Source organism: Aethalodelphis obliquidens, unplaced genomic scaffold (genome assembly GCF_003676395.1).
Source record: "Aethalodelphis obliquidens isolate GAN/ISIS:26980383/991018 unplaced genomic scaffold, ASM367639v1 scaffold22, whole genome shotgun sequence".
NCBI lineage: Eukaryota > Metazoa > Chordata > Mammalia > Artiodactyla > Delphinidae > Aethalodelphis > Aethalodelphis obliquidens.
Genome location: NW_020837966.1, coordinates 5,067,113 through 5,085,715, shown reverse-complemented (window position 1 = coordinate 5,085,715; position 18,603 = coordinate 5,067,113). Strand labels below are relative to the sequence as shown.

General features: G+C 38.3%; 1 protein-coding gene across 1 annotated transcript in view; it reads left to right on the top strand.

Annotated features, from left to right (window-relative positions):
* The window catches only part of ERC2 (ELKS/RAB6-interacting/CAST family member 2), a 759,104-nt gene that overhangs the window by 250,961 nt on the left and 489,540 nt on the right, over positions 1-18,603 (top strand). Inside the window, exon 3 of the mRNA XM_027121473.1 lies at positions 7,056-7,130. Within this exon, the coding sequence (XP_026977274.1) occupies positions 7,056-7,130 (75 nt within the window). The remainder of the gene's footprint in view (positions 1-7,055; positions 7,131-18,603) is intronic.

The following is an 18,603-nucleotide window of genomic DNA, read 5'->3' as shown; positions in this document are numbered from 1 at the left end:
TATTTCCATTGAAACTGCTTTCTCATCTCTCTGGAATTTGAAGTCTTCTGTATAAGACCAAGATCTTCATGAGGACCTAAATGGCCTTACACAGCCTGTCCTTTTCCTAGCCCTGACCTCTTGGGCCTCATCTCCCAGCTCCCTCTTCATCACTCTCTCCACTCCAACAGCACTGTGCAACTCACCATCTCCCGAAACCTCTAGGCATGATATCACTTCCACTGAGAATGCTTGCACCGGAGTGTAAGGCAGGTATATTCTATGTTTTACCTGGCACATAGTGGTCCTTCAGTATTCCTTGAATTATTCAGGCAGACCCAGTGGCGACGATAGCCAGTATCAGATCACAGAACAAGTGGCAGGGAAGGCATTCTGCCAGGCTTCATTCTGTAATATACTTTCAGGAATACTAATAACCATTCAGGGGCAACAAGAAAAATAAGGATGAGTTTCAGTGATTGAGAGTGTGCTGAGTGCCAGCCCAGCCAAGCACTACACATGCTTACCTCAACTCAACTTCACCATCCTGAGGATCAGAAAACATTCAGGCACTTGCCTAAGGTCACACACCTAGTAGACGGAGTGGACAGGATCCGTTTAACTATAGTGGATGAATTTTAAAACTTTTAAGAGCTTTCCAAATAGTGAGGTTTCATTTTTAACTTTTGTTATTGTTTTATTATGTGGGCAAAGGATGTGTCCTATATCACTTCTGCCTTTTGGAATCCATTTGAGATTTTTCTTGGTGGTCTGGTATGTGATCAATCTGTTTAAATATTCCATGGAATCTTGAAATGGAAATCTATAGGATCCAAAATAGAATTGTCTATTAATTCAGTCTTACTAATTATATCACTTAAATCTTTTACGTAGTTATATTTTAGTACTTGATCTTTCAAACATTGAGAATGATGTTAATATTTGAAAGTAACTGTTTTTTATCCACTTCTCTGTGCCTAACCATGTTTGCCATTTGTTTTAATATCTAATATGGATATCAGTACCAGACAACTGTTATTGAGAGTTAAGTTTCTGTATGTTTTCAAGTACTCAAGAAAAGATTGAGAAATGGAAGACTGAATCAAAGGAAAATTATGCAGGTGGCTACAATGAAAGAAGCCAGTGGAGATAAAGGTGTCACCTTTAAATATCAAATCAAAGCCAAGTGGTGAGACATGGGCAGTAAGCGTGGTGGTTAGAAGCAGAGACCCTGGAACCAGACTTCCTGGCATAAATCCCAGCAGTGCAGTTCAGTAGACTGGGCAAGTTATTAATTTCTCTATGCTTCCATTTCTTGGTGTGAAAAAATGGTGATAATAATAGTACCTACCTAAGGAGGTTATTGTGATGATTAAACAAGTTACTATTTATAAAGTGCTTAGAAGAGTGCTTAGCACATAGCAGTGTATGAGTATCTATTAGCTATTATCATCCTTCACATCAGACTCCTTTTGGTCCAAAGGTATTCTAGAACCACCAGGCTTATAATATCAATTGTACTGTTTCGTTCAATGTGTCTATATTAATTGAGCACTTACTCTTGGCAGGCACTATGTTAGTTACTGGGAGTATAATGGACATGCAGGGTCCCTATGCTCATGGAATTGACCACTCGGTGGTAAATACAGACACGAAGCTATTAATTGCAGCCATATCCAATGATAGGAAGAAAAGGTACACAGTGCTATGAAAGTCTAAATGAGGGTGGAGGAGGATGTAGACTAGTCTGGGGGGTCAGGTAATGGCTCTTCTGTGACATATTTGTAATCTACGGCTTTAAAATAAATTACCCCAAACACTTAGTGTCTTAATACAGCAAATGCTTATTATCTCATAGATTCTGTGGGTCTGGAATATAGGAGTCACTTAGCTCAGTGGTTCTGGCCCAGAGTACCTCAAGAGGTTGCAGTCAAGCTGTTGGGTAGGGCCACAGGCATCTGAAGGCTTCACCAAGGCTGGACAGGCCACTTCTACAATGGCTTATTCACATGACTGTTGGCAGGAGGCCTCAGTTTCATGTCATATGGGCCTCTCTTTAGAGCTTGAATGTCTTCATGATGTGGCAGCTGGCTTCTCCCAGAACGAGTGGTCCAAGAATGTGAGCAAGAAGGATGCCATAATGTCTTTTATGACCAAGCCTCAGAAGTCACACATGTTACTTCTACTGTATTCTCTTTGTTAGAACTGAGTTATTAAGTCCAGTCCACAGCCAAGGGGAAGATATTTAGGCTTCACCTTATAAAGGGAATATACAAAATTTGTGGACATATTTTAAATTACCACACAAGGAGATGGCTAGATTGATTATTGAAGATATTCTAGACCAGGGGTTGACACACTTTATGTACAAGGCCAGGTAGTAGATATTTCTTGCTTTGTGAGTCCATATTGTCTCTGTTATAACTATTCACCTCTGCCATGAAATGAAATGAAAGCAACCATAGACAATATGTAAGTGAATGGATATAGTAGTGTTTCAATAAAACTTTATTTACCAGAACTGATGGTGGGCTATAGTTTGCTGACCCCTACAGATACAAGAGATGAAAAGGGTAGAGGATTATTTCAAGCAGAAAAACAGAATGTTTCATAAAGAACAGAATTATTGGGCACTTAAGAGTAAAGGTACCAAGGTACTTGATCAGATTGAGAATTCCAGCTAAACCTAGACTTCAAGTTATTTTTCAGCCAAGGCCCTAGACATATGGGGGGAGAAGCCATCTTGGAAGTGGATCGACCAGCCCCAGCTGTTCCAGCCCTCTGACACCATGCTTTAGAAACAAGCCTTCCTTACTCTATCCTTTATGAATTCCTGACCCAGAATTCATGAGCATAATAAAATGGTGGTGGTTGGACACCACTAAAATTTGGGGTGATTTGATACATAGCAGTAGAGTACCAGAACGGTAAGGTGGAAAGGCCAGATAAAAATAGTAAATTACCTTTAGAGAGAAAGTTAAGTTTTGATTTTTTTTTTTTTTTTTTTGGTCTACTGGAGAAAGTATATGGTATGTGCAAACATTATTCTGTCAAGGTCATCTTGTATGCTAGTGTCCATCCAGATTAACTCACTAGACTTCAGATTCTCATTAACTGCCAGGTAATGTCATCCTGATGAACCACTTGAGATTTCATGCTCAAAATTCTGGGGTCTTGGTATATTTCCATGCTGAACAGCTGGAGGAGCTGGCAGTGTTAGACCAGCTCAGGCCAACCTAGTCATTAGATGATAGAAAAATAACCTCGGTATCAGTGTTGCAATGAGATATCCAATCTTCTTCTTTTATTTTTATTCTGTTTTTGAAATGGAGAATGAGTGTGATTAGAAATATCAGCCGGAGATCAGCTTTTCAGAATCAGCTGCTATTAAAAATCTGGGTGTTCTCAGAGCTGGAAGGGCCATTAGAAACTCACTCATAAAACTGCTTATTTTACTGATCAGAGAGGGGAAGGGGCATGACCAGGCTGGGTCTGGACAGGGTCCTGGCTCCCCACTCCCCATGCGGTTCTCTTTCATCTCAATAAGTGGTTTTTAGCGTGTAGTCTGTTTCAAAGATGAACTTCTTGGGTGTTGGAACAGGCGTTCTGAACCAGCGGTAATGATATAAAATTTGTTTATGCGTGCTTTTGTGTCCATTTCTGGAGATAATCCACAGCTTCCGTCTGACTCTTACAGAGATCAGTGACCCAGAAAAGCATAGAACCACTTCACTTGATGGTTTAATACTGTCATTTAAAAACTTCTAGAGTAAGTTAAATCTTGTCCTCTCGCATCCCTACACCACATGCTGCTGGGGAAATTCTTTAGTTATTTAAGATCAGTGCCTAACGGGTGCATCTTTCAGATGGTTAAGGATAGTTGGAGCACCAGCAACCAACTCATCTTACTCTCAGTTTAGAAAACTTTGGCAAGCACTCACACGTTAACATCACTTTTGTAATTCAAAAGCAACAAACAATACAGGACTAGGTAGGTATTATTTTTCCTTCCAGCCATTGCAGTATTTAAAGGAGAGAGCCCTGGGATCTCTACAGATAAAGCCTGAAAGCGCAGAGACTAACTTAATAGAAATTTATTTTTCCTGTGCTCCACCATCCAGTGTGGGTGTGCAGCAGACTTTTCACATGGCATTTCAGGAACCCAGGTTCCTTTTATCTTGGGGTTCTGTCATCTTCTTGGGTCTTGGAGTCCTTTACTTCTAGTCAGCAGACAGGAAAAGAGGGAGAGTTGAGGACAGGGTAGGAGGTTTTTATGGACTTGAGTTCTTCATTTTTTTTTTTTTTTTTGTGGTACGCGGGCCTCTCGCTGTTTTGTCCTCTCCCGTATGCGGAGCACAGGCTCCAGACGCGCAGGCTCCGCGGCATGTGGGATCTTCCCGGACCGGGGCACGAACCCGCGTCCCCTGCATCGGCAGGCGGACTCTCAACCACTGCGCCACCGGGGAAGCCCTTGAGTTCTTCATTTTTACCCACATTCCACTGGCCAGAAATAGGTCACATGGTCTCACCTGGATACAAGGGGGGTGGTGGTGGTACTTCCTAGCAATAGCTCTACACTGATGAAGAGGCACACAAATCTTTGTTGGGCAACTGGTCCTCTCTACCGCAGTCAGGGTGTGCATTTTAATGATCCTGAATCTCAGAGATGGATAAAGTGTCTGAGATGGGACTTCCAGACAATCCCTAAAGTCTGCAGGTGGCTTATAATCTTCACTTACCTGACACCTTAAGAATTAAGGTGATCCTCAGAAACTGTGAAGCCAGAATTGATTGAAATATAATGTAGTTAGGGTAGGAATATTGCACTTCTTGAGTAATTGGAGATTTTATTGTTTTAAGGAGTGACAGAGAGGGTGAGGGCCCAATCTGGATTTTGAGCTGGTTTATATTATAATAGAACTCGTATAATTATAGCAAAGAGAACTCTGTTTTCATTTTTGCAAAACTATTGCTACAAGTTTAGCTTTGTCATTGCATGGTTGCCCTTAAAAATGTTTTCATGCTTGGCAGAAATTATAACGGCACATGTCTTTACCCTATGGTTTTATTTTTGTTGTGTTGCTTAGTTGCTTCATGATTATTTTTGTTTTATACAATCTTAACCTCTCTCCTCAAATTATCATACGATTTTTATTCTGGAACTTGACTGGCTATGGTATGAAATTATCATGAATTTCATTCTCAGCTTTTTTCATTAAGATGTTTTTGATGCCACATGGTATCAGAATTGGTGACCTATGAAATGTGTTACCCCTACCACTTACTGTGGCACAACTCTAACAAGTGACTTACTTTCTGTTTTGTCATCTATAAGATTTTATTGGTCTAGTGAACTCCAACAATCTTGGAAGTTATGTTGAGGGCTAAGTAGCTCTGTTTTTTAGCCTGCAGTCCTTATGTGAGGTGCCCAGTGGTGTGCTGGAACTGGAGTCAGTAATACTTGACCTCATCCCTTCCAGAAATACGTTAGGGGCAAAAATGTCCTAACTGATGTTGAGGCCATTTTGAACAATGAGGAAGCACTAATTCTAGTTCTGCTCAGATTGAAGTCTGAGAAGTAGTTTTGTGTGCCAGTGATGACTTTGAGAAGAAAATATGCTACAGTGCAGAGCTGTAGCAGTAATTCCCCAGTACTGATCTCTAGACTTACGCACCTTGGCCCTTGACCAAGTCTTCTTGGACTGCTGGAAAATAAGAACAATGTAATAGGACATGGGTGAAAGGTTGCCTGTTTTCTTATCCTGGAATCCAGGGAAGGACTATCTTTTTGTGTGCAATTCTGTTATTCTGACAATTTTTACATAAATATGTTCTATCTTAATGAAATGGTGATGATAGTAGATGGTAGTGGTGGACGTAGGGTTAATTTTAATGTCTTTACTTAGATAAAGCCAGAAATTATGTTGGTCCTCTTCTTTAACACCCAAGGTTTTCCTTTTCTGTGTTTTGAAATGTTGGCGGTCCAATGGAATGTAAAGACCTAAAACTACTCCATGTCGACTTTAAATGACTTTTCAGAAAGCAAATAAATCTTATGGAATTATCCATAGGTGACTTATAAATCAAATAAGTCTTAATGGAATTGCTCCATAGGTGCAATTACTCACTTAGGTGAGTAATTGTAGGTGAGTAATTGTATCAGCAGTGTGGACATGCATGAGCATTTTTGTTTACTCCTGTCATGGCCTACTTTCATAAAAGTGTTGATAATTATCATTAAGGAAATCAAAGCATGAACTGAACAAACTTTATCTCTTCTCTTCTGCCAAATCAATCTTTCAGAGTTTTGACAGACTCTTTTTTAATTTCTTTTTGAGAAGAGGCATGTAAAAAGTAAGCCTTGAAGCTTAAAATTGTAATTTTTTTTGCTTTTTACCTAAAGAAGTTACTGGGTCTACATCTGGATTTAACCATTTTTTCTCCCCTCTAACACTGTTGATATTAATGCCAGTTTTAATTTCTTGGCATCATGAATGCATAAGCATATCACATACAGATGTGATTTGAACAAGGACTGAAACTGTAAATTAGGAAGCAAGAGATTCATAGGGTTTCATCAGACCAATTCACTCCAAAAAGTGACACAGTTGTACTGAAAATGTTTTAAATTGCTCATTTCAAACCTACTTCAGTAGCAAAATGCCACCCGTGCAGCAGATTTGCAACTACGTTAGTCATTTTCTTTCCTCCGTTTCCTTGCTGTGTTTGTATTGGGAGCACGGAGTAATGTAATTTACTAAACTATGATTTGATGGCTGGGCAACAGCCCCAGTGTTGAACAGTATTTGGACTATGATTACTTGCTGGCTTTGTCAGAGTTGACATTAATTATTGATGGAAGTTTCAGAAATAGCGCATGTGCCAGGAGCTTTTCACCGCAAGGCAGGCTCCAGGCAGGAGGGATGCTAAAGAGGGTGGGGGAAGAGGCACCTGTGGCTTGTTTATGTCTGTACACAGCGAGCCTGGACTTGGTGGGCTGAGTGGTACCTGTGTAAAGGTCATGGTATAACGGAAGGATGAACCGTCAGGCTTATTTCTATCGTGTTCCTCCCCAGGAATTACACCGAAGAAGCCAACTTCAGCCAGAGCCAGCCAAGACGAAGGCTCTCCAGACTGTCATTGAAATGAAGGTAGGAGCTGTTCACATTTCTCAAAAACAGCTGTTCCCCTGGAGTTTGTTTTAAACTTGATGGTGCCTAACACAAACATGTGAAATGAACCTTGTGTTTTTCTCTAGACACCCTGGTGGGTGCTTTGCTTCTTGATTTTTTTTTTTTTTTTTTTTTTTTGGCCTTCTCTGGTGCATTTAATTTATTGGCCCTTAATTAGGATGGCTTTTCTGGGCAAAAGAATAAAGGGCTCAAGTATCCCTTGTCTGAAAGGAGCTGGGTTGATTTCCAGAGCATAGCCAATGCTTTCAACCCTAAGAGAGGTTTTGTATGTGCTTTAAAAGTAAATTTCTAAAGCTAGAGTAATTCTTTTTTTCCTCCCATTCACATTACAATGAAAACATACCTTGAGAAACTAAGATTTGCAAAGAGAAGTTGTTGTACATGCAATGGAGGCGTTAAATGATTAAAATTATGCTATCAGCAAAATTTACTTTTCAAAGAATACTTTCTTATGACTCCAGTATTTTCTCCTAACCAAGTCTGGAATTAACAATAATTTATTAAATACTCACAAGGTATTCTATTTAGCAGTGGATGCATAGAGATATTTAAAAGAAGCAAAGATCCTCTTGCATGGATTTAGGGCATTTAAAGAATAATGAAGTAAATAATGATGAGCAAGCTGTAAAGAAACAGATCTAAATGAAAGCCAGTTGCTTTGTCAGTTGATAGAAATTTGAAGTCTTTTTACTTCTAGTTTTTGACCGAAGGAAGCAAATAGTATTTATCTTAAGAATAAATAATTCTTGATTTACGTTGTTCCCTGAAGAAAAAAAATTTATAATGATGATGTTTGCAATCTGGTTATTTCATGCATAAGTTTAACATTTGAGAGTTTGCTGGTCACCATCATCCTACAAAAGACTTCTGAAACTTGTCGATAGGGTAATGATTTTTCTGTCTTGTAGCACATGATTTTGAATTGTCTGCCCCCAAATTCCCAAGTCCTGGGGAAAAAGAAACTAATAGGAGCTACTGAGTTCCTGGTGTGTACAATTCTGGCTTCGTATTTTTTTTTCTAGTCAATGACAGTGTCTTCATCCAAGTGGATTTTTGTGGAAATAATGTAGAACATTTGCTTTAAAACTTTATGTCCCCTAACTGAGGTTACATGATTCAAGGCACTTACACTGCATTTGTAGCAAATTGGTTTGAAAAATATTATCAAAGGGATCAAATGATAGTAAGATTTAAAAAAAGCTAATATTGGCTCATCAATTCATTTTGAATTTGTGTAATTTTTACTTAGCACTATTTTGAAAATAAACTTACCATTCTATACTTGTGGGGGAGTGTAGAATCTCATAACTGAGATTTCATCCTCACTTCACATTGGAACCAAACTTGAAACTTGGCTAAGGCTTAAAAGAAAAAAAGACAAGACAAAAGATTTTATTTTAGTTTTTTTGCAAAGAGTCATTTAGTCCTCCTTCTACCCACCTCCATACCTCCCTCCCCAGTTCCAGCACAATTAGTAATAGAAGAGGATGTATATAAAACTGTTTCCTAATTATCTTTAAAAAAAAAACAGAAGTAAAGATTGAGTTTCAAAAACCTTTGGAGAAACCAGGAATGACATCTATCCCAGAGCAGTGGGCATTTTCCTGATAAAGTTCTCTGTACAATTAGTAATTTTTTGTGACTTTTATAAGTAGAAACTCTGATTATAGCTTACTCTTTTTTAGCATCATATGTTTTATTAGAAAACAAAAAATAGTAAATAAAGCACTCATTTAGGCTATCTACATGAGAAGGCATAAAATATAATTTTTAGGGCACATTCACATCCATATGTTATCAGTAAATTGAGTCCAGAGGGTTTTTTTTTTTTTTAAATGGATGCCAGTGATCCTGATTTGTAGAAGAACACATTTATTTTTAGGACATTGATAGTCAATATACTTATATACTTGTCAGGGAACTGAGCCTGGAGTTTTTCTATTGTCTTTTGGTTGCGTTAATTTACAAAGCACTGCCTTCTGTTTTGTCAGTGGAGAAGTCTGGGTCCCGTTAGCATCTACACTTAACATGCATAAATTGAGTTATGGAGGCAGCTGGTAGAGGGTCATCTCCTCAGCCATGTGTGTAGGTTGTGACAGAGCCTGTGATCTCTTCTGATTTTGTATATTATATCTGTTTGAAATTGGGGGGAATATTGGAAAGCCATATTTTACAAGACTTAGGGTTGACTACCAAATAGAACTGACCCTTAAACCTGATGGGTGGGACTTGAGACATTGGTTGTATTTTAATTTAAACACCTTGGGTAAACATCTAGTGCCTTGGCAAAATCTGAAGTTAAAAGGAGCTTTCCTAGAGTAATTTGGACCTTTAGTTTCAGGGAGATGACACGAGTTAAGGTTTAGAACTTACCCCTACTTTTCCCTTGCTTCTTAGAGAAACTGAGGGTGAAATTGTGACTCCTCATCTTCTCCAAAAACATGCTTTGCATCAACTCAAGAAAGGTGTTTGTTGTGAACATCTGTGAAATCTTGTCCAAATGAAAGCACTTTTAGAACCACGGTCTGGTAGTTCTAGTAGATCTCTATGTACCCCTCTGGGCTTTTAGAGTTGTGAAAATATGTCTGTCAGGGAGGGCCATCTGCACACACCAAAGTGGGGGCAGTTCACTTGCAGCCATCACAGCTGCTGCCAGCCAGTTGAACCGGGGCGGGGGGGGGGGGGGGGGTAAAGTCACCTGAATGAAAATAAAAGGAAGCAAAGCGAATGAAGTTATTTGTGATTTATCTTACTGCAGGAAGCTCCAAGTTTTAATTTTGATCTTGGTTTGGTCTGGCAGGTATGTTCCAGGTTTGCACTTAGAACGTTGCATGTGTTTTTCAGAAACATTAGTTTTCTCGTAAATGTTGCAGTAATCCTCCATTTCTTGCTTTTGTGTCTAAAGATTCTTAGCTTCTCTTTTCTGCTCTTATGGAGAACTGTAAATAAAAAGGTAGTTAAAAGGGCTTCTTTCCTCTTTTTTCTTTAATGTTAATTCCTTTGAAAGAATGTGTTTTTAACCTACTTTTATTAAAATTTGACATGACATAAACAAAAGTTTTACTTTCTTGGGTTCATTCGTAAAGCTCTATCCAGTTTTTAAAAAAAATTTTATTTATTTTTGGCTGCGTTGGGTCTTCGTTGCTGTGTGCGTTGGGTCTTCGTTGCTGTGTGCGGGCTTTCTCTAGTTGTGGCGAGTGGGGGCTACTCTTCGTTGCGGTGTGCGGGCTTCTCATTACAGTGGCTTCTCTTGTTGCAGAGCACAGGCTCTATGCACACAGGCTTCAGTAGTTGTGGCTCACAGGCTCTAGAGAGCAGGCTCAGTAGTTGTGGCGCACGGGCTTAGTTGCTTCGCGACATGTGGGATCTTCTGGACCGGGGAATGAACCCATGTCCCCTGCATTGGCAGGCGGATTCTTAAACACTGCGCCACCAGGGAAGTCCCCCCAACTTTTTCTTTTTTTTTTTTTTTTTTAACAAAAATGAATTAGAGTAGTGACAGTACTTGTCAGATAATCTCAAATTTTTTTTTCTTTGTTAGTTAAAACTTCTAAGTGAATGAAAATCTAATTCAAAATGGCTAAAGCCTAAAAGAAGTGTACCCTTTCCACTTAACTGGAAAAACCGGTATTGCTTCAGGCATAGCTTGATCCTAGGGCTCAAAAGATGTTAACAGATTCCATTTTCTCTCATTCCATCTCTTATTTTAGCTTTCTTCACATGAGCTCTGTTTTCAGACAGCCCCTTTCTGCCTGTCTGAGAAAGATGGCTGCAGCATCTCCAATAATCACAGAAGGAAGGGACAGGGAGAAAGTTGTGTTTTAAAAAAATGCAAAAAAACGAACCAACCCTAGAATAATAATAATAATTACTGAGAATGGAGCATAAACCTTCACTCCAAATTTAACAGCTCAGGCTGTAAGAAAAAGCATGGAATTTCCTAATTCTCATTTGCTTTAATAAATTAAATGACATTCATTAAGAAAAACAAACTTTATGCTAGCACTGAATTCAGCAGAATTTATCAAATGGGACATACATGAGTGACATAAGCGTTTTAGTAAGAGTCACAGAAAATGTACTTGATCTGGTGAACTTGTTAACTAAAGTGGATTAAGAAGTTAGGGGTATAATGTGACTATGTGACAGTATTTCTGTGGTAACTGAAGTGAGAATTGTAGTTATTTAGGTTTCTCGTCACATGACCAGCCGCTGCACTTGTGTGTCATGAGTGGTGGTTCTTGTGTAACATTTACGCCAATGAGCTTTTCTATGGAAACTGAGTAGTAAGCAATTCAAGATTGAGCTTGACGAAATTGCTGCCTTGTAGATGTGCTATTGATGAAAGAATATGACTTTGCATTCAGGTGCTAACTCTATGGTGAGGTTGATCTTTTGCTTTTAAAACTAAAAACCAAGCCTTATCTTTGTGTTCAGGCAGATGTCTGCTGTTCTTCTGCATGGGGTTGACTGACCTGTAGTTGAGTTGATTTTCTCTTAAGAGATAACTTGGTGTTTGATCAAATTCAGTCAATTCAGTTTCACCAGGCATGGAAGGGATACACTGGAACATGGAGAAGGCAAGAACTACTTGGTAACTTTTCCCAACATCTCATAACTAGGAAGGGAGAGATTTCAAATTCCAACCTTGGCCATTGAAAGTATCCCATTTCCTAGTGTGAATTTAATTTGAGTCTTGGGATCTGGTCAGGAATACCATGAAGTGGCTTAAATGTTTTCTTTGGCTCTAGGGCCTACCCCAGTTTATTTCATCCATATTTTGAACTGTTACTTATCTGAGTCTAAACACTGCACTCAGCATTGTTTCTTCTCCCAAGATGATGTGTTTGTAGCAAATTGGTGTCAAGCCTCGTTTTTTTAATCAAGCCAGTTTGATGGCTTTTTAGGCCTTAAAAATAGGCCATAGCTCCTTTTGTGGCTACTAAACAGAAAAACAGCAATAACAACAAAATTACCACCTGCATCACCAGTGACAGCTATAGCCCGAACACCACTCCACACATGTGGAGTCAGGTGCAAGGCATCTGACGTATGACCCACGAGTAGGTAAAATTAGCCCCATTTCACAGATGAGAAAACCATGGTTTAGAGAAGATGGGCAACCTGCCCAAGGTCGTACAGCTGGTAGGTTGGCAGCTGAGATTTGAACATGGGTTTCTTCTCTGAAGTTCTTAGACTCTCTACTCTTCCAGTCTGCTTTTACCGAAGAGGACCCATCAGTTCAACTAGTTTTTCTTTCCACACTTTGGAAATTAGGCACTGAGTTTTGCATCATAGAACAGGTTGAGGCAGCTCATGAGAGCTGGAAAGTTCTATTTGATGTATTTGGAAAGGGGCAATATTGTACATTGTGCTGTAAGGCAAGATTCATCCTTTTTACATGTATATGTTATCAGTCCTGCACATGGGGCTCCAAATATGTACCCTACAGCCAACATATGCCCTGTTTTTTTTCCTTGAGTTTTAAGTCTTGCCCTGAAGCCTTTATAGTAGTGTGGAGCATAACTCATTTAAACTTGCAAAGCCCTGTGTTTTTGATGTGCCCTATCCACTTATGATACCAGAAATTATCTTTTAGCTTTTTTTTTCTTGATAAATTTCTTCATTTTCTCATCTTTCAACTTAAATGGGACACGGTTTTGTGTTTTTTTTTTAAACTATTTTCCTTAAATAAGGGGAAAAATGTGGGTTTTAAGTGATAGCCAGAAAAAGCAAAATGTCAAGTTAAATGTTAGCTCTGGATGATATATGGTTGTCATTTAGAAGCAAGAAAGATTAAAAAAGTGAGACTTTTTTTTTGCCCAAACTCTTCTTATATGTGTTTGAATCTAAATGTCTGAGTTGCTAATTCCTGCTATAAACAGGTTTATTTTGTGTGACTATAACTCCTGAAGTTGAATTACAAATACCAGTGCTTACCAAGCAGCTATATTGTATACAGCACCATGGTGGGCCTTTCAGAAAAAGTGAGCGCTCAGTCTTTAAGGGGCTAGTGGAAGGGAGTATATAAGCCTGGATCTAAATAGTGACCTAAGAACAGCAAAATAGGCTGCAGAGACTCAGAGGATATCAAATAAGAGAGGGACAGGGAATGCTTCTTGGAGGAGATAGCATTTGGGGAGGGCCTTGAAAAAAATGGCATGATTTTGATAGTGGGTAGAAGGATTATTTATAAACAGTGGGAACTATATCAGCAAAGGCAAGGAGGTTGGAAATTATGAGACGTGTCTGGGGAAGAGCAAGTCATTCAGTTTGGTTGAGAGAAGACTTTTTAAATTTAAAAAGCAATGGAAGATCAAATGAAACCATAAGAATGTGGGAGAAAAGAAATAATAGAGATAAAAGCTGAAATTAATGAAATAGAAACCAAACATATACAACAGGGGAATATAAAAGCTAAACACTGATTCTTTGAAGAGATTAACAGATCTCCTGGTCAGAATCATTGAGAAAAATAGAGACAGACAAACAATACCAGGATCGAAAGGGGGCATCACTATCAATCTTACTGACTTTAAAAATATCAGGGGATTTTATTAACAACATTGTGATAATAAAGTTGAAATTTTAGATTAATTCTTTTAAAAATACAACTTATCAAAACTGGATGAGAAGAAACAGAATATCTAGAATATCTGAGTAGTCCTGTATATTAAAGAAAATGTTTCTATGATTTGAAACCTTACCACCAAAAAAAAAATCTAAAAAACAAACCAAACAAAAAATCCCATAGTCCCAGATGGCTTCTTCAATGAATTTTACTAGACATTTGAAGAAAAAACGGTATCAGTCATACAGAAACTATACCAGAGAATAGAAAAAGAGGAAACACTTCCCATTTTATTTTATGAATCCAGTATAACCTTGATATCAATACCCAACAAAGCCATTACAAGAAAGGAAAATTACAAACAATCTATCATAAAGATCAGTACAAAATATTCTAGTGAACTGAATGCAGTGACAGTGACCAAGTTGTGCTTATTCCAGGAAGGCAGGGTTGGACTAATATTTGGATATCAATGTTATTTACCACATTAACAGGATAAAGGAGAAAAATTAATTTCAGTGAATGCAGAGAAAGCATTTGATAAATGCAACATTCATTTATGCTAAAAAACCCAAAAAAAGCTTTTATCAGACTTAGATTAGGAGAGAATTTTAATCTGATAAGAGGTAGATACAAGAAAGCTACAGCAAGTATCATATTTAATGGTAAAATATATAAAGCTTTCCTTATAATATAAGGAACAAGACAAGAATGCCTATTACTATCATTTCTACTCAACAATATTCTGGATATCCTAGGTATAAGAATTATAAAGGAAGAAATAAAACCCTTTTATCACAGGCACCATAATTTTGTGTGTAAAAAATCTCAATGAATCCATATATAAACTACTAGATTAATAAATGAACTTAAACAGCTGGTCAGTATACAAAAATGAATCAACTGCATACCAGTAACAAACAATTATGAAATGAAATTTAGAAAACAATATAATTTAGGATGGTATTAAAAAACCCAAAATATCTAGGAGCAAATCTAACAATGGTAAGCAAGACCTAATTTAAATAGAAGGTACAAAACATAATTACATATGGAATAACCAAAAACTTAAATGAAATAGCTGTCAACAGTGGAGTGGATAAATAAATAGTGAAATATTCATACAATGAAATGCTATATGGCAATGTGAAGGACCAAGCTATTGCTTCATGTAACAACATAATTGAATAACTCCAAAACGGTGTGGAAGGAAGCCAGACACAAAAGAATACATACAATATGATTCTGTTTATGTGTTCCAAAAATAGTAATCAATGGTGTTAGATGTCTGAATAGTGGTTAATCTGGAGGAGGAGGGAGGGTGGGGAGGTTGGGAGGGGGAGTGAATGAAGCTTCTGGAGTAGAAGTAATATTCTGTTTTATGTTATGGTTTGTATGTAATCAGCCATGTTCACTTTATTATAATTCATCACACTGAAAACCTGTGATTTGGCTACTTTCCTATGTATAGTATACTTCAATTACAAAGTTCATTGAAAAATAAAGGAAGAAAAACTCAAAAATAAAAAGACAAATAATGCTATTAAAAATTGGGCAAAGGATTTGAATGGGCATTTCTTCAATGGAAACATGCAAATGGCCAATAAGGACATGAAAAGATGTCCAGTGTGATTTGTCAAAAGGGAAATGCAAATCTAAACCACAATTAGATAAAACTTAGCCCCCACTAGGGTGGCTAAGATAAAAAGACAGACAATAACAAGTGCTGGGAAGATGTGGAAAAGTTGGACCCTCATGTATTGATGGTAGGAATCTAAAATGGTTCAGTCCATTTTTGAAAACTATTTGGCAGTTCTTCAAAATGTTAAATGTAGAGTTACCATATACACCCAAACAACTTGAAAACGTGTACACACAAAAACCTATACACAGATGTTCATATTATAATTGTTAATAATAGTCAAAAACCTAAAGCAACCCAAATGTTCACTATCTTGTATGAATAAACAAAATATGGTATATCCATATAGTGGAATATTATTCAGCACTGAAAAGAAATGAAGGACTGATACATGCTATAACATTGATGAGCCTTGAAAACATGCTAAATGAGAGAAGCCAGTTGCAGAAGGTATCTTATATGATTCCATTTATATGAAATGTCCAGTATAGGCCTATCCATAGAGATAGAAAGTAGATTACTGGTTGCAGGGAGCTAAGGGGAGAGGAGAAAAAGGAGTGACTGCTAATAGGTACAACAATTTGGGGTGATGAAACTATTCTGGAATTAGATCGTGGTGATGGTTGCATAAATCACTGAATTGTACACTTTAAAAAAGTGAATTTTATGGTATAAATACTGTATAGCAATAAAGCCATTATTAAAAAATGAAGATATTATAAAAGAAAGGGTCAATAACTTTGGTTACTCAAAGATTAAAAAATAAAATGAATTATAGAATAACCAACTAGGAGATGCATTTCTAAGGTGTATAGTAGTTAGAGTCTTAATAATATATAAAGAGGTTATATTTATCAGTGTGGAATAAAAGCTTGGGGAAAAAAAATGTACCAAAATGTTGACACTAATTCTAGAAGGGGAGATTAGAAAGGATTTTTTTCTTCTTTCTCCCCCCTATATTTTTATGTTTTCAGTAGTGTGCATTCATTATATAGGGATGATCAGGAATTATAATTTAGGAAAAACATCAATAAGTTTGTTGAAAGAAAAACCATCTATCAAAAGTCTTAAAGATACACAGTTTCTTCTATTCTGGTTTCTTTTGCTGAACTGAAAAGGCTCCAAAGTGGAGAAGCTTATGTTATTTATGGAAATTGAGAATCTGGTCCTGCCACTTAGTGCTTCTCTGAAGTCCAGCTTTCTCTTCTGTAAGATGGGACCATGATACCAGGCTGCGCAGAGTTGCGGTGGGAATTAAAATGTCTTAAGGTGTGGGAAAATCCTGGCGTACAATAGATGCTCAAGGAATTCTCTGCTCCTCCATCCCTTCCTTTTCAGTCTGAAAATTGAATTTTACCTGTTTAAAAAAGAAAAATAGAGGTGGTACCTTTGAGCAAGGACCACCAGAGAGAAAGAATTTAACAAGCTTACTTCAGAGTCTTAGCTCTGAATTTAGCACAGTTTGCATGTGGAAAGACTTTAAAAGTGTCTTTGAAATGAGAAACCAGTGGAGAAAAAAATAGCAACTCCCAGTAGGCCTGTGGTATAATAAATGACCCAGGGACTTTGCTGGGTCCTTGGCAAGTCACTTGTCCCCTCTGGCTCTCACTATTCTCATCTGGCAAATGAAGGGATTGAACAAAGTGTCCTGCTTTAAAAATTCTACTGAGTCTGGAGGTTTGGTGACCGGCAATTTGGGCTCTCAAAGGGCCTGCCTGGGGAGTCTGAATTGACATGGCATTCTTGCAAAGTTTAAAGCTTTGTTTTGTTTGCTCCATCTTGGCCAGCTCTGCTCAGGCCAGCAGCCCCTGCCCTCTCCCTTGCTGGTGCTCAGGTTCCCAGCTTATTGTTTATTTAGGCATTGCAGTTTCCTTATTGACGTGCGCACCCCCCTCCAGCGGAGTTGAGAAGTCAACCACAGGCCTCAAGTGAACTCCCCCTTCAACTTTCAGTAATGACAGTGTACCGGCCGTCACATGCCTCATCCCTAAGGCATGGTCCACTTTCCACATCCCTGAGGCCTTGTTGGTGACTTGGGGTGGCCTGAATTCCTCTGCCGCCTGTTGCTTTTTCCATGAGACAAGCTTGTTGAACATAGAAGGATTTGCAGTATGTTTTGGAGATCCTGAGAATGAGGCCCCAAACCAGGGCTGTTGGGGGCTTTGGGGGAGTGTTAAAAGGAACTGGAAGAGTGAGTTCAGGTTGCTAGAAGGCCAGTAAGGAGAACTTCTTCACCTGATCTTTTCCCAAAGAGTGTTGGAAGAGAATAGAAGTGTCAGGTGTCCGTCTTTTTATTACTCCCTGAAATGCATTCACAATTTTGCAAAGTAGTATTTCACTGAATTTCTGGGAATTCAAGCATTCTTTGTATTCAAATGTTTGTGAAAGATAACATGGATCCAGCCTTGGGAGGGCAGGCTGCATACACCGAGGGGCTACCCTGTCATCTGGAAGCAGTTTCTGAAATTTCTTCCTCCTTTTCCTCTCTTCCCAACATCTTCACTGTTTCCTTTTGACCTTGCTCTGTGATCTTTAAAGGCTAAAAGTACTGTGTGGAGGAAAGGACCAAAAGAGCCCAGCTTCTAGGTGGCTGACTGTCTCTGAGGCCAGTCTGTCCTGAGATTGTCCTGGGAACAGCAAGGTCACAGTGTGTGGCCTCCTCACTCCTATTCAAGAGAAGGCTATGTGGAGGGAATCATTCCAGTTTGTGAAAGGTGTTTAAAAAATGATTAGAGAAGATAATTACGGTGATACAAACAAGCACTTCATGAAGTGTTATCATGAAGCAGGCAGTCTTCATTTGGAGAACTGCAAAATGGGGTGGAAGGTAGGAAGGTTTTACAGGATAAGGAAAAGAGAACAAGGAAGAGAAAAATAGAAAGCATCTGATTGGCTGGGGCGGCATAGTCAACCTAGTTTGAGGTGAAAAGGAATAAGGGAATAAGTTCCGAGCCCAGAGTTGGTTTAGTGTTTGGGGGTTGGCTGACTGGATATACTGTGTTTCTGGTCTAGTAGAACATTTACAGGCACATGGAAGTTAAAAGTTTTGGTTTGTTGATAAGGCACCCTCTTGAGTCCAGAAAGTTATTTCAACAAAAGAGAAAATCTTAGGCAAGTTATTTCCCTTTTCTGGATATCCTGACCTATAAAGTAGGTAAAATAAATACTTAATTCATAGGGTTATGGGCAAGATTAAATGAGATTTTCTAGCACAGTGC